Source organism: Rhinolophus ferrumequinum, chromosome 2, assembly GCF_004115265.2.
Source record: "Rhinolophus ferrumequinum isolate MPI-CBG mRhiFer1 chromosome 2, mRhiFer1_v1.p, whole genome shotgun sequence".
NCBI lineage: Eukaryota > Metazoa > Chordata > Mammalia > Chiroptera > Rhinolophidae > Rhinolophus > Rhinolophus ferrumequinum.
The window spans coordinates 70,891,730-70,905,402 of record NC_046285.1 but is presented as its reverse complement, the minus strand read 5'-3'; the positions used below and the strand labels follow the sequence as shown (position 1 = coordinate 70,905,402).

Genomic DNA, 13,673 nt, shown 5'->3' with positions numbered 1-13,673 from the left:
AGAACAAATTATATGACAAATCTGAAGTTAATTTACTAGCAGATGGTAGACAAAATTTTATCTTTTACATAGGGGATTGATTTATTTTTTTAAATCACTGTGAAACAAAATTCAATCCAAAACCTTTCTATTAAGTTTTTCTAAGAAGCACTGGCACCAAGCAATTCCTAACAGTTCACTAACTTTTTAAACACGAATGGCAAAGCCTGGAAGAATGCCCCCAATACCGGCAGGTGGCACGCACGGGATGTACAGCAGGAGCCCCCACTGTTGGAAGAATGGAATGGGTTAGTATTTGCTAAAATAAACTATCACAGAAGAGGCAATAAGCTTCTTAGTAAAATCCCCCTTTTAAAAAATCCAGCAAGCATCCAACACTCCATACAGTCTGTTGTTCATTTCAAATGATTTGTAGTTTTAGGGAACATTAATAAATGATGCTCAATGAGACACAATCTCCCCAAAGTATATTTCCATTCAATTCAATATGTTTTTAAGAGCTTCATGATGGAAAAGTACAGGGATAAGCTAGGAGTTAGGGTAGAGGTAGAAACAGCTCAAAAATATGTTCTCACACATGTTCTCAAAGGGTCTTACTGAGCTAGTGGGGCACAAACAATGATAATTCTAGGCTGAACGGGGTAGGTACGAGATGAGAAAAGTGAACATCAATGGTGCGAGGAGGAAGAAGCCCTCAGTTCTAAGAAAATGAGCTAGTGGCATTCCCTGAAGAGATGGTGTCTGAGCAAGGCCAGGAGGGACCCCATCACAGAGGGCCAAAGTCAGGTGGTCAAGGTGACATCCCACATGGAGGCAAGAGTTAACAAAGGCTTCGAGGTGTGGAAATGCTGCTTGCGTTGGTGAGGCCAGGGTCTCAGGGAGAGCAGGAAGGGAACACGGGCCAAGGCCGCAAAGCCATGCTGACGAGGCTGATTTTATATCATGGAACCAGTGTTTCCCAAACTCGCCCGATCATCAGAATCTCTTTAGATGCTCGTCAACGATAATAGATTTCCAGGCCCCACCAAAGATCCATGAAAAAGGCCTGACAATCTGTGTTCTTATTAAATAAGGGAATCCTTATGTCCTGCCAAGGCAATAGGACAATAATACCACTGGAACTATGTTTCAGAAACAAAGGTCTAAAGGAGAAAGAGGGATGTAGAGTGGCAGGGTAGCAAGCTACGGCATTGATACAGAACAGCTCTTTTCACGCTTTCCTGTGACTATGCATCACCTGAAGATCCTCCCAAAATGCAGACTGGCCTGGGATGCTGCATTTTTAACAGGCTCGGAGGCAATGCCTACACTAGGACCACACTTTGAGTAAGAAGGGTGTAGATGACAAGCAGGACACTGACAGTGGAGAGAGCAAGAGAGAGAAGACAGGATTCATACAAAGTGACAACCAATGGCAACTTTGTCTTGCTGCGCATAACACCCTATATTCATATTTAGCTGCAATTGTGTGGTGATCAAATGACTCAGTCAGGAACTGAATAAAGTAATAGTGGGCATATCACATATTAGGCAGAGTAAAGCACATTATGGAATAGGTAAGGCCAGGATGCCAGAACACAAATCAAGTAATATTGTAAATGTAACATGGGAACTCAGCGCTGAAAAGAAATACATAATAAATATTTACTGAAATTGCTACTCACATGATGGTTTAGTGGCTTCATAATTTGGATTTAATATAGACAAATCTACACTGATTTCCATACAGTTGCATTTTTGTTTTGGCTATCTCCTTCCCAATAAAAGGGGATGGGATGGACTTAGGGTAACTTACAGCAGAAGACATGCATGTGATACGGTGTAAAAAGGGAAAAAAAATCAAGATCACAGAAATCAAATCCCTAACCACAGTGCTAATATAATTATGGTCATGGCACACCAATGTGGGTCTGAGCCTCTGGTTTTCCTTATCAAATGAATAAATTAAAGAAATAAAGAGATCTCCTCCCCTAAAATTAAATTCCGAAGGAAGTTTCTTATTTGGGACCTAACATAGGCAACTAAACAAATGGATATAATTCTCGATAATTTTCAGCAAATGCAAAAATTATACGTTTTATAAGAATGATCAGAACATTGCTCAATGTACATGCCGAGGCCGTGATATCAAATAGGAACTCAGTGATTCTCATGGCCACGGCTGAGTTACGAGTCCAGACGTACACCTGCCTATTAACAAAACTCGGTTCAAGATAAAAGCGTATCTGTGAACATTCCTGCTTAAACTGTCGTCCCTTTTTTCAGCTTGACTTTGATGCAAGCTGGAGAACAGACAGCGTGGCACAGGCCCAGAGTGCTGGCTGGCTATGCTGCTGACTGGGAAAGAGCCACAGGCGTTGAAAACCACAGCTGGCAGGCCCAGCTGAGAAGAAAGTCAAACATACCAGACTTGTGAACTTGCCTGTCTGCAAGTCAAGGATACCTGGGTGACATCAGAGCTGATTCCTGCCAGAGGCGCCACACCAGAGACAACAGTGTGGGATGACAGTGGAATGACCCATATCCAGGTACAAGAGCTCCCATTGTCACCATTACAAAACAAATCTCAGAAATGCTCTTGAGAGCACAGGTTCGTGGCCGAACTACCAGGGCCAAGGGCTGCGAAACACGTCCTCAAGAATAGGCCACCAGGTACCACTGGGCAGATGTGCCCTGCACATGGATGCCTGCTGACAGAGGGCACTGGTGTGGGCAGCATCATCCTGCAGGAATGGGCGCTTTGCCCTAATTTGCACACAGGCTCTGAATAGGTTATAAACAGTCTTGTTCAGCAATGGAAATGAGACGGCTGGGTGTGTTGCAGGGCAGGGTACTGCTCAACTCTAGGGAGTGCCATTCACGCGGTAGCTATGTGAATGGCTCCTCTCTTGCTCCTCCAAGATGTGGCAGCCCAGAAATATGGAATTGTTTAGTAGTCACAGCTGGATTTCAAGGCTGAACAAAAGATAATGGTTTCTGTTTTGACAATGATGCGATGTTCTTTTTCATAGTGATTAGCTATTAAGGTAAACTGACTCCTGGCCTTTATGTAAAGTGCTTCCTAATTATCCTTGTCACTAACACTGCTCTGATTTCTTCCCTCTTTCTCTTCTGTCAACAGATGTTTCGTTGTTTTTTTTTCTTTAATGAGAGGATATGCATCAAGAAAGGGATCTATCAAGCAGCATTTTGCGAGTCAGCACTGGCTGCACGGGGATTAAGCACCTGCATTCCAGTCAGCCTCCCTACACTCTAACTCCAGCTCTGGCCCTGGTCTGCTTGTGTGAACTTGGGCAACTCGGCCTATAGGCTAAATCCATACAATGAGAGTGACAGCAATGCCCACCGTCTATGTGCTTGTGCAGATTCACTGAGATGATTCATGTACATTGCGTAGAGCAGTGCCTGGCACCAGTAAATCTAAGCTCTTATGACTATTCTTGTTCTAAACCAAGTCCTGCCATGGCATCCAAATGCAGATGGGCCTGCCATCACCTTCTCAGCCTCCTCGCCTACTGTTCTCTCCCTCCACCCTGGTCTGGCTCATTGCCCAGCTTGATGTACTCTGGGCTTCAACATTCGCTCTTCTTCTGCCTAGAAAGTTTCTTCCAGATCTTCCCATAAATGGTCCCTCCCTATCAATCAATCCTCTGCTTAAATTAGAGGCCCCAAGGTGGCCTCTAATTTGCACACAGGCTCTGAATAGGCTGTAAACAGTCTTGTTCAGCAATGGAAATGAGACGGCTACTCCCTGACTACTCCACCTAAAAAAGCTGTGCCCATCCCACCACCCAGCCCCAACCCCCGATGTTTACCTTTTTCACAGGACTATCTAGCTGGCATTATTTATTTGACTGCTTGTTTATTGTCTGTCTCCTCCACTAGAAAGTAAGAACCACGAGACATGTTTGCTGGTATCTACCCAGGGCCTGGAATAACCATCCAGTGGCCCAGAGCAAGTCTTCAGGCAAAGCAACCCTCTTACCTACATAATAGCTGCATGAATGGGTCCCAGAGTAAATGAAATTTAGATATTGTCACCATCAAAAAATTTTAATTCTTGGGATAGCTCATAGTTCAGTAAACGCTAACTTTATTTCTTAAAATCTGTACATCTCTTTCTCTGAAGACATTACTTGAGATAGGAAAGTTATCATCTAGTCCACTACCAGGTGCAGAGAAGTTACTCGACAGATGCACTGTTTAAGCAGATGTTTAAAATTGTGGGAAGAAATGTTTTGTGTTCGGTGTGTTTGCCTTTTTTTTCCTCCTTTCACTTGTCCCTGAGACAAAGTCATTATGAGACTTGATTGAAGGTTTGATGGCCCGTTTGCCTTACCTCGATTTGCCAACATAAAATAAATAAGGAAGTGATTACAGTGTTTCTTATTTTATACAAAAATAAAGAGAGTTATGAACGAGTGTCACCATTAAAAAGTAACTCCCATTTAGACACCAATAGTCTTCTCCTTTGGGAAACTTTCTAATTTCGTCAGCTATATCTTGTCATCTTTATTTGGTACTGATATTTTATAGCCCACAAATGTGACTCAGGAAATAATCATTAATATGGTACCAAGACTTCAATCTTCAAGGAAAGATTTATGTAATTTCCAATGATTACACATTTTATTACAGGGAAGATCACGTATTTTTAGATTATCCTGGTTGAAGCCTGATTTAATCCAAAGTTGAAAAGGGAGGTAGGTGTATTTCTTTTGTATAACAAAGTCTTCCCCTGTCTTTTCTGGCTGTCCCTTCTCATAGAGGTTATCACTCGCATGTCAGCGGCTTGACTCCTGGAGCTAAAGCCACCCCCTCCAGTCCTCAAGGCCCTCACTACCCTACTGCCCTCTTGTCCTTCAAAGCTCTGTCACCACCTGCATTCGTATTATTTACGCTACTCGCCAGCGTCACCACCGCCTCCATTCCCCTCTAGTAGAGTTCCGAGGACAGGGACTTGGTCTGGTTCACACTGATTTCCCAGCAGCGAATACACAACGTGGCAAGCATTAGACACTCAATAACTGAGTAACTGGACCAGACCAAGGCTTCCATTTCTTGAGTAGATGTCTTAGGTTGGGTTGCTCCAGAAGTCTATTCTGAGACACGGATGTAAGTGAAAGTAGTTTCTACAGGGGCTTATTAGGGAAAGCAGGAAGGGAGCCATGAAGAATGTGTTTTGATGCGCCTTATTGTGGGCAGTTGGGCTGCAAACCTGCCGGGGAGCTCCAGGAGACAGTGTAGAACTCGCGGCAGGATCGTCCCACCCAAGGGATGACGGGGCTGGACTCCTGCCAGCTGTTGGCTGACGGCTGCTCCTGGGGGTTATGAACACTTCCGGCCTACTCTGCACAAAGGCCACCCAGAGCAAGTCTTTAGTCAAAGACTCGCAGGTGCTTGCAGTCCAAAACCTTGCGGTTGGCATGCAGCAGCTACCTTAGGGAAAGATGAGGCTGGGGGAGGAGCGCACGGGAGGAACATGCACCAGGGCCCCAGTGGGCGGGAAAGACCAGCCTCCCGGAAAGGCATGGTGGGAGCAGAAAGCACTGGAAGGGCAGGCTGAGTGCACTCCATTCCTCTCCTGGCTTGCCATTTGCGCTGAGTATTCCCCCATTCCTGTACAATGGGGGTGGGACAGGGTGGGATGACACCTCAAGTGGGAGTCTCTGAATTTCCTATGATGTTATTTATATCCCAGGTTTATGGGGACATTTATATAAGTTCCAGAAGTTTATCCAAAAGCAAATATTTTATAGTATATAAATTTCCCTTTTTATTTTAGTAAAATTGTTTTTTATAACACGGAAATTTTTAATTTTCTCTAGTTTAATCATTTGATCTTTTCCTTCTAATTTCTTCTATCCTTCCAAAACCCAGGAAAATAAGAGCCCAACTTAATGGCATTTTTTTTGGTGGTAGTCTATCTTAAACATGTTTAAAGTTTTAAGTTGATATATTTTCAATATACACATAGCTCACCGTCATATTTATACATGAGCTCATATATTTTTCAAGGTTAAAGTAACATTTCTTAATACTTTTCAAAATCCCAGTAAATTCTTATTGCAACATTTTCAAGATTCATTCATGAAACAGCATGTATCAGTAGTTCATTCTTTTCTTTTCCCTAAAAGTTTCAAACTGTTATTTAGATATATTCACATACAATAATATTAACCTTTTAAAAGTGTGCAATTCAATGGTTTTTAATATACTCACAAAATTGTGCAACCATCATGGCCACCTAATTCCAGATATTTTCATCGACCCAGAAAGACAACCACTACCCATTACCAGTCTTCTTCATTCCTTTTTATAGCTGAATAATATTCCACTGTGTGGACACACTACCTTTCGTTTAGCCACTCGTCAGTTGATGGACATTTGGGTTGTTTTCACTTTTTGGCTGTTCTGAATAATGCTGCTATGAACACTCATAAATAAGTTTTGATATAGGCATTTTTTTTCAATTCTCTTGGTAAACACATAGGAGTGGAATTGCTGGGGCTTATGGTAACTCTCTGTTTAACATTTGAGGAGCCATCACACTGTTTTTCAAAGTGGCTGTACCATTTTACATTTCCACCAGCAACGTATAAGCGTCCCAATTTTTCTACATCCTTGTCAACATTTGTTATTGTCTATCTTTTTTACTATTAACCATCCAGTGGGTGTGAAGTTCTATCTCACTGTGGTTTTGATTTATATTTCCCTAATGACTAGTGATTCCAAGCATATTTACCTGTGCTTATTGGCCATTTGTATTATATATGTTCCTTGGCTGACCCATTTTTGAGTCCTATGGCCCACTGGGTTTTCATATATCTAATATAATTTGCATACTCTGCCTACAAATCCAGGTGTGAGAAGAATGTTTAAACGGATGCTGAAACTTGGAACTTAAAATAATTTAAAATTTTCTCTGCTATGACTTTCAAAGGACGTATCATTGATTCTTAATTTAATTTAAAATTAGCATGTAAAAACTCCCCGAATATCCCGTTTATTAAACAAAAACACAAAACTCCTAAGTCCTACCTTTTTGACCATCGGTAGCAGGCTCTTCCCTGACCACAGCAATTCAAGCCTGGTATTCTGTGTCCCCCAGATCTTTTCATTATCATGCCTTCTCTGAAAGAGACATCAAATTAACCTGTCATTTTCAATCTGCAACTCACTCTTACCTGATATAGCCTTCTAACTTGAGACTAAATAAACTGTTTCATTCTCACGATTTTCCTTCCTACTGTTTCTTTCTTTACCTTCAAGCAGCTCAGTACCATATTTGCTAGGCTGAGTACTCTAGCAGCTAATCTTTGAAGCACTCTGATCAAATGTAGACTTGTTGGCATTGGGGGCAGCAAAATTCTATTATGCATACTGCAGGACCTTACGCATCCTGGCTTCCGGTTACAAATGCAGAGCACTCCCTCGTCACTGTAAACAGCCTAAAAAAGACCCCATACATTGCCTGCACGGAGATGGTTCAGCTGCTCTTGAGACCATGAGACCACAGGAGGGCTCCCCCAGGATCCCAAACCATTTCTGTATCCCTTCACCTACAATTCTAGGACCAAGCCATGTCAAAGAAAGTAAAGCAAAGCTACTAGCTTTGGAAAGGGAAAGATCTTGATTTTGAAAGATGTGAAAAGAAATAACAATAATAACGGCTAAACAAAAGCAGTATTTTAAAACAACTACTAACAATGATCTTTACTAAAAATGTTAAGCTCTTTATAATATCAGGCGCTCACATTTTGAAGGAAAATAATCACTGAGTACATTTCAATCATGTTGCATAACATACATTTTACAGTTATTATTTTTAGTCAGGAAAATGAGTGATAAACAGCTAACTTTTATAAGTGATTAGAAGGGATCTTATATGTTTGATTTTTTTAATTGAAATATAATTGACATATAACATTATATTAGTTTTGTGTATACAACATATTGATTTTATATTTGTATATAAAGTGAAACAATCACCATAATAAGTCTAGCTAACATCCATTGTGACACAGTTACAATTTTGTTTTCTTGTGATGAGAACTTTTAAGATCTACTCTCTTAGCAACTTTCAAATATACAATATAATATGTTTGATTTTTAATGCATTTTTCCAAACATCATATTTACTACCTGTATTAAACATTCCAACTGTAGGGTTAGAGGAAACCGGTGCTGTAAGCACATAAGGAAGAGAGTGGAACAATTGCTACCGTTGTTTAATGTAGCAAGATACTTTGTTTTGTATAAACAGATCCCCTCAGTTGCTCTGACTCTGTTGGGGAGAAAAGAAGCTAGCAGTAAAACCAGGTGATTTCCATCATCATGGCATGACGGAAAATCAAAAGTTAATGTGTATTAGTTTTCACACTTCTCTTTAAAGATCCAACACTGGAACTTACATGCCCTTTGGTCCCAGATCATGGACGAAAGACAGCTGGCTTATACCAAGGAATTCTGTCTGAAAAGAAGCCAAAAATCCATACTTTAAAAAGTCAGAAAAAAAAGAAATTCATGCATTCAAAAAACCCACTTAATTAGGTATTGCTATGTGCAAACACATCTGGGGTATTCTATAGACTACAGAGATCAATAACAATGGTATTGCCCTGAAAGAGTATAGATTAGAAGTATATAATTAAAACACAACCGAGAAAGTGATGTGTGCTCTAAGATGGACAGACAAAATGCAGAAGATCGTAGAGAAACAATTTACTCCCCAATTGCAATGGTGTTTGTTTTTGTTGTTTGGGGAAAGGGAATTGTGTGGCTTGATGTACACACAAATTATGTGAAGAAAGTGATGTTGTTGCCAGGTTTGGAAGACAGACTAGACTTGGTATGTGGCAATGGGAGATGAAGGGGGACATAGAACAGGAAAGGTCAATGGATGTATAGTTGGACTAGAGTGAGTCAGATGAAGGAGAGTAACAGAAAATTAAACAGCAAAGTAGGCTGAGGGGAGAGTGGGGAAGGCTTTGAACATCAGGAGTACCAGAATATTCTAATACAAACATATTAAATTAAAATTAAATTAAATTACATGTAAGTAAAATGTAAAAATTATATTTTTAGTGAGTATAAAGAGAATTTTTTGGTCCAGCATTACTGTATAAATTATGAGAAGATTAGAAACTATAAATATTGTAACAACAGCAATAGCTAACATTCACTGAATGTTTAGTATCTGATGCCCCTGTACTAAGCATTTTTCATGCATTGTCTCAAACCTCTCTGAAATAGGTGCTATTTTTCACACTGTACAGAAGACGAAACCAAGGTTTAGAGCAGGGGTAGGGCAAACTTTCTCTGCAAAGAGACAGTAAATATTTTAGGCTTTGTGAAACAGATAAACTACTGTAGCAAGAAAGCAGCCATAGATAATACATAAATGAATAGGCTTGGCTATAATCCATTAAAACTTTTTTATGCATACTAAAATATGAATTGAATGTAATTTTTATGCCTTGAAATATTATTCTTCTTTTGATTTTTTTCAATATTTAAAAATGAAAAAACTATTCTCATCTCACAGACCATACAAAAACAGGCAGTGGGCTAGATTTGGTCTGTGAGCCATTGGTTCCCAGTCTCTAGTTTAGAAAAGTTAAGTAAATTGTCCAAGATCACAAAATTAGCAAGGGGTAGATTCAGAATCAGGCCAGACCAGTCAGTATTCTCAAAACTAAGCTGCAAAACTAAAAAGTCACTCAACATTTATCTTACTCAAATTGAGCGACTTTATTCTATTTAGATGAGGGCAAGATGAAAACATAGAGGCACAAAGGGGAAAACCAATGACAAACCTAAAGTAATTCTTAGCATATGCAGTTTTACCTCCTGTACTCCTTGAAACATCTATAGTTAGATATTATTTTCCTCCCAATTTACAGAATTTTCTTTGAAAGCAGCCACAGTAAGTCCAGATCTGCCTATGGTTTTAGACCATGTCAATAACCACTTTACTAGAAAAATCAAAGACAAAACATATATGCTCCTGGCATCAGGAAGCAGAGAGGAAACCAGACATGGAAATCACTCCTCGTCAACAAGTTCTGTGGGAAGAACCATAACAGTTACATGTGAGAGTAGTTAGAGAGACAGGACCACTTCCTAGCTGATAGGACACCTCAAAGGAAATAGTATTGATCTGGGCTTGTAAATGAGATTTATAAAACGAAACAACAGTATTCCTTTAAGCTTTTTCTATATGATTGGAAATATCTAATAAATGTTAACCTTGTAAGAAAAAATTACAAATCTCTCAGTGCTGTCAATCCTTGTGAAGTCCAATTAAATGCTTGCATTTCTTTTCTTTGGGTTATTTGAGGAAGTATTTATAATTCAAAAAGACTTAAACACCCCAAACCAAATATATTTTCACATTGAATTTTTTATAAAGATTTTAAAAGTCAAGGTCTTTACATTTCATTTCTTATATAAAATATGGTAATTCAGTACTATGCATCTTTTAAATCTGATTTGTGGAAATGCTTTTTAATGGGAAAATGTAGGAACACATATTAGAAGTGATACTGCAGACTTTGAGCCACAGAATACAAAATCTTTTAAAATCCTAAGCCACAGCTCTCATTTTATCTCTAGGGAGCAGAGAGAAAATGTCAATACTAGTTTACACTGGAAGAAACTACCACAGAGGTGTGACCAATTTATGCAAAGTCACAGAACAGTTGAATGGAAGACTAGGAAATGAAAAGCTAATATCAAAGAAACCACTTATCTGGATACCTGGATATTTTCTTAATCAAATAGCTCTTATCATCAAATAGTTGACAACAAATATCCTTTACAATAATTTAGAAATTGTAACTTGAGAATATAATAACAAAATTTCATAACAAAGCATAAAGAATTTCATCTAAATTAAGTATACATTAGCAATGCAGAAAATTTAAAGTTGTACATTAATATAACATTTTAAATTACCCTAACAGTTTAGTAAAGTTTGACTAAAGAGAGATTTCAAGAAAGAACCATCCCTATTATGGAGAAAAAGAAAAATCTCTGGCAATAAATATTCTAATACTGATTTATCCATATTAGATTGAAAGTAAATGTGGCAAGGTCAATTTAGAAGCAAACCTAAATAATAAAATTTGAAATTAAACAAGATTCTGCTGTCCAAATATTTCAGTGTATTTTCAGTATTAAGAATTCCATTCTCCATTTTGGGCAGGTGACTTTCAGGAATAAGAATTTAATGATTATGTCATAAAAATGGTGGCATGAGGTGAGCCCCTTGCAATCTTCCCTTGAATTTACAACACATTGCACAACTATAACTCCACAAAGTACTCCCTGCACAGGAGACAGGCAAGATTTAGAGCCTCACTACTGAAATCATCTAAAGGTGGGCAAATTGCGAGGGCAGGGAGGAGGGAAGGGAGAAGTGCGGAAATAGGGCTGCGCGGGCAGGACGCAGACCTAGCTCAGTGCTCTGAGCTTGCTGCATCCCGGAACTACCGCAGCTGCCGGAGAGGGAGGAACTCGGACTGCTAGGACTCCGCTTACAGCCCACAAGGCTTAGGGGGCAGCATATAACATGGCTGAACCCAACGCTCACGGCAAAGACCTCGGAGAAAAGACTGAGGGAAGAAGGCTGAAAATGGCAGTTTAAGCCCTCACTGCCAAGCAGGGAACGGAAACCTTAGGCACTGAGACTAGCCGCCCCCTCCCTCCCCTCCCAGAGCTTGCCCCACCCCCACCTACCCAGTGCTAGAAGCAGAACAGTAGCAGTGTCAGATCAAAAGAACAGAATATTTGCAGTTCTGAGAACTGTGGTCTACAGACATGGACTCGCACCCCAACTAGTTCCAGCAAAGGGGAGGGAGCCATGAAAGCAGGACTTGCTGTGGTGGTGGTCGCCGCCATTGCTCTGGGCCACCTTTCACTACCCACCCGCCCCTGTCCCCACCTATTTTGGCGGATCCCTGCAGGAGTACACAGAGCTGCTGAAACACATGGGCTCTGAATCTGGGGCAGGAAGAGCTTTGAAACCTCAGAAGCTCTCCATATCCCCCAATGGAGGTGGCGCCCTATGACCCAGGTGAACTGTTCACAGAGGAGAAGCGCATGTTCCAGGGAATCCACCCATAGTGCAGAGAAAATATAACACTACAGTGTGAGAGAGAATAAAAGGTTGCAGTCAGAGAGAAAATAAAACATTCTACCAATACCTACTGGAAAACAAAAGAAAGACCTCTTTCTATCAACCTGTTGCAGAACCCACTCCTGTAGATGTCTAAGAAGAGAAATAATAAATCATCAATTACCATGAATAACTAAGGTAACAAGGAAGCTCAGGAAGAAAATGAAAGGTCTCCAGAAAATGAACTTAAACACATGTAAATATGTGACTTAAATGACAGAGAATTCCAGATTGCAGTTCTTAAAAAACTCAGTGAGATGCAAGAAAACAGAGACAGGCAGTTTAATGAACTCAGAAACACAATCAAAGAACAAAATGAACATTTTTACCAAAGAGATTGAAATTTGAAAAAGGAACCAAATAGAATTTCTGGAGATTAAGAACTCAGTAAAAGAAATGAAGAATGAAATAGCCAGCTTAGGTAGTAGAGTTGACCGGATGGAGGAAAGAATCAGTGACATCGAAGATAGAAATCTGGAAATGACATGGATAGAAGAAGAAAGAGACTTGAGACTTAAAAGAAATGAAAGAACTCTACAAGAACTTTCTGATTTCATCAGAAAGAGCAATATAAGAATAATGGGCATACCAGAAGGAGAAGAAAGAGAGAAGGGAACAGAGAGTATATTCAAATAAATAGTCGACGAGAACTTCCTAAACTTGTGGAAAGAAATGGATCCTCGAATCTAAGAAGCAAATAAAACACATAATTACCTCAGCCCCAACAGGCCTTCTCCAAGGCACTTTGTATTCAAGCTGTCAAAAATTAACGACAAAGAAAGAATCTTCAAGGCAGCCAAGGAAAAGAAGACGGTAACCTACAAAGGAAAGCCCATTAGATTATCATCAGATTTTTCAGCAGAAATTCTACAAGCCAGGAGGGAGTGGAATCAAATATTCAAACTATTGAAAGACAGAAATTATGAGCCAAGAATAATATATCCAGCAAAGATATCCTTTAGATATAGAGGAGGAATAAGGACCTTTCCAGACATACAGAAGCTGAGGGAACTTTCTAACACATGACCTGCATTACAAGAAATACTAAAGGAGGCTATTCGACCAGAATAGGGATAATTTGTGACAACCAAAATATAAAAGACCTGAACCGGAATATGGGAATGGAGAAAGTAAGCATGCTGAGGAAAATGGAATACTCTAATTATGAAACTTTCTTATACATAAACTTAATTGTAATAACTCAAAAAAAAAAAATCCAGAACTGAAATATATAACATAATAAAAGAAGAAATAGATGGAGAAATCATAGAATATCACCAGACAGAAATAATAGACAACAACAAAAAGGCAAAGAAACAATGGAGACACAGTCTTACCAGAAAACCAAAGATAGAATAATAGGAAATCCTCACATATCAATAATCACCCTAAATGTAAATGGACTGAACTTACCAATAAAAAGGCACTGAGTAGCAGACTGGATCAAAACACTAAGCCCAATTATATGCTGCCTCCAAGAGATACATCTCAG

General features: G+C 39.6%; 1 protein-coding gene across 5 annotated transcripts in view; it reads right to left on the bottom strand.

Moving 5' to 3' along the window:
• PLD1 (phospholipase D1) overlaps nucleotides 1–13,673 on the bottom strand; it is a 180,045-nt gene that overhangs the window by 87,013 nt on the left and 79,359 nt on the right. For all 5 annotated transcript variants that reach the window (XM_033128195.1, XM_033128221.1, XM_033128186.1 and 2 more), the window contains exons 7-8: nucleotides 8,415–8,473; nucleotides 7,042–7,134 (exon numbers count right to left, since the gene is read on the bottom strand). In XM_033128195.1, the coding sequence (XP_032984086.1) occupies nucleotides 7,042–7,134; nucleotides 8,415–8,473 (152 nt within the window). The remainder of the gene's footprint in view (nucleotides 1–7,041; nucleotides 7,135–8,414; nucleotides 8,474–13,673) is intronic.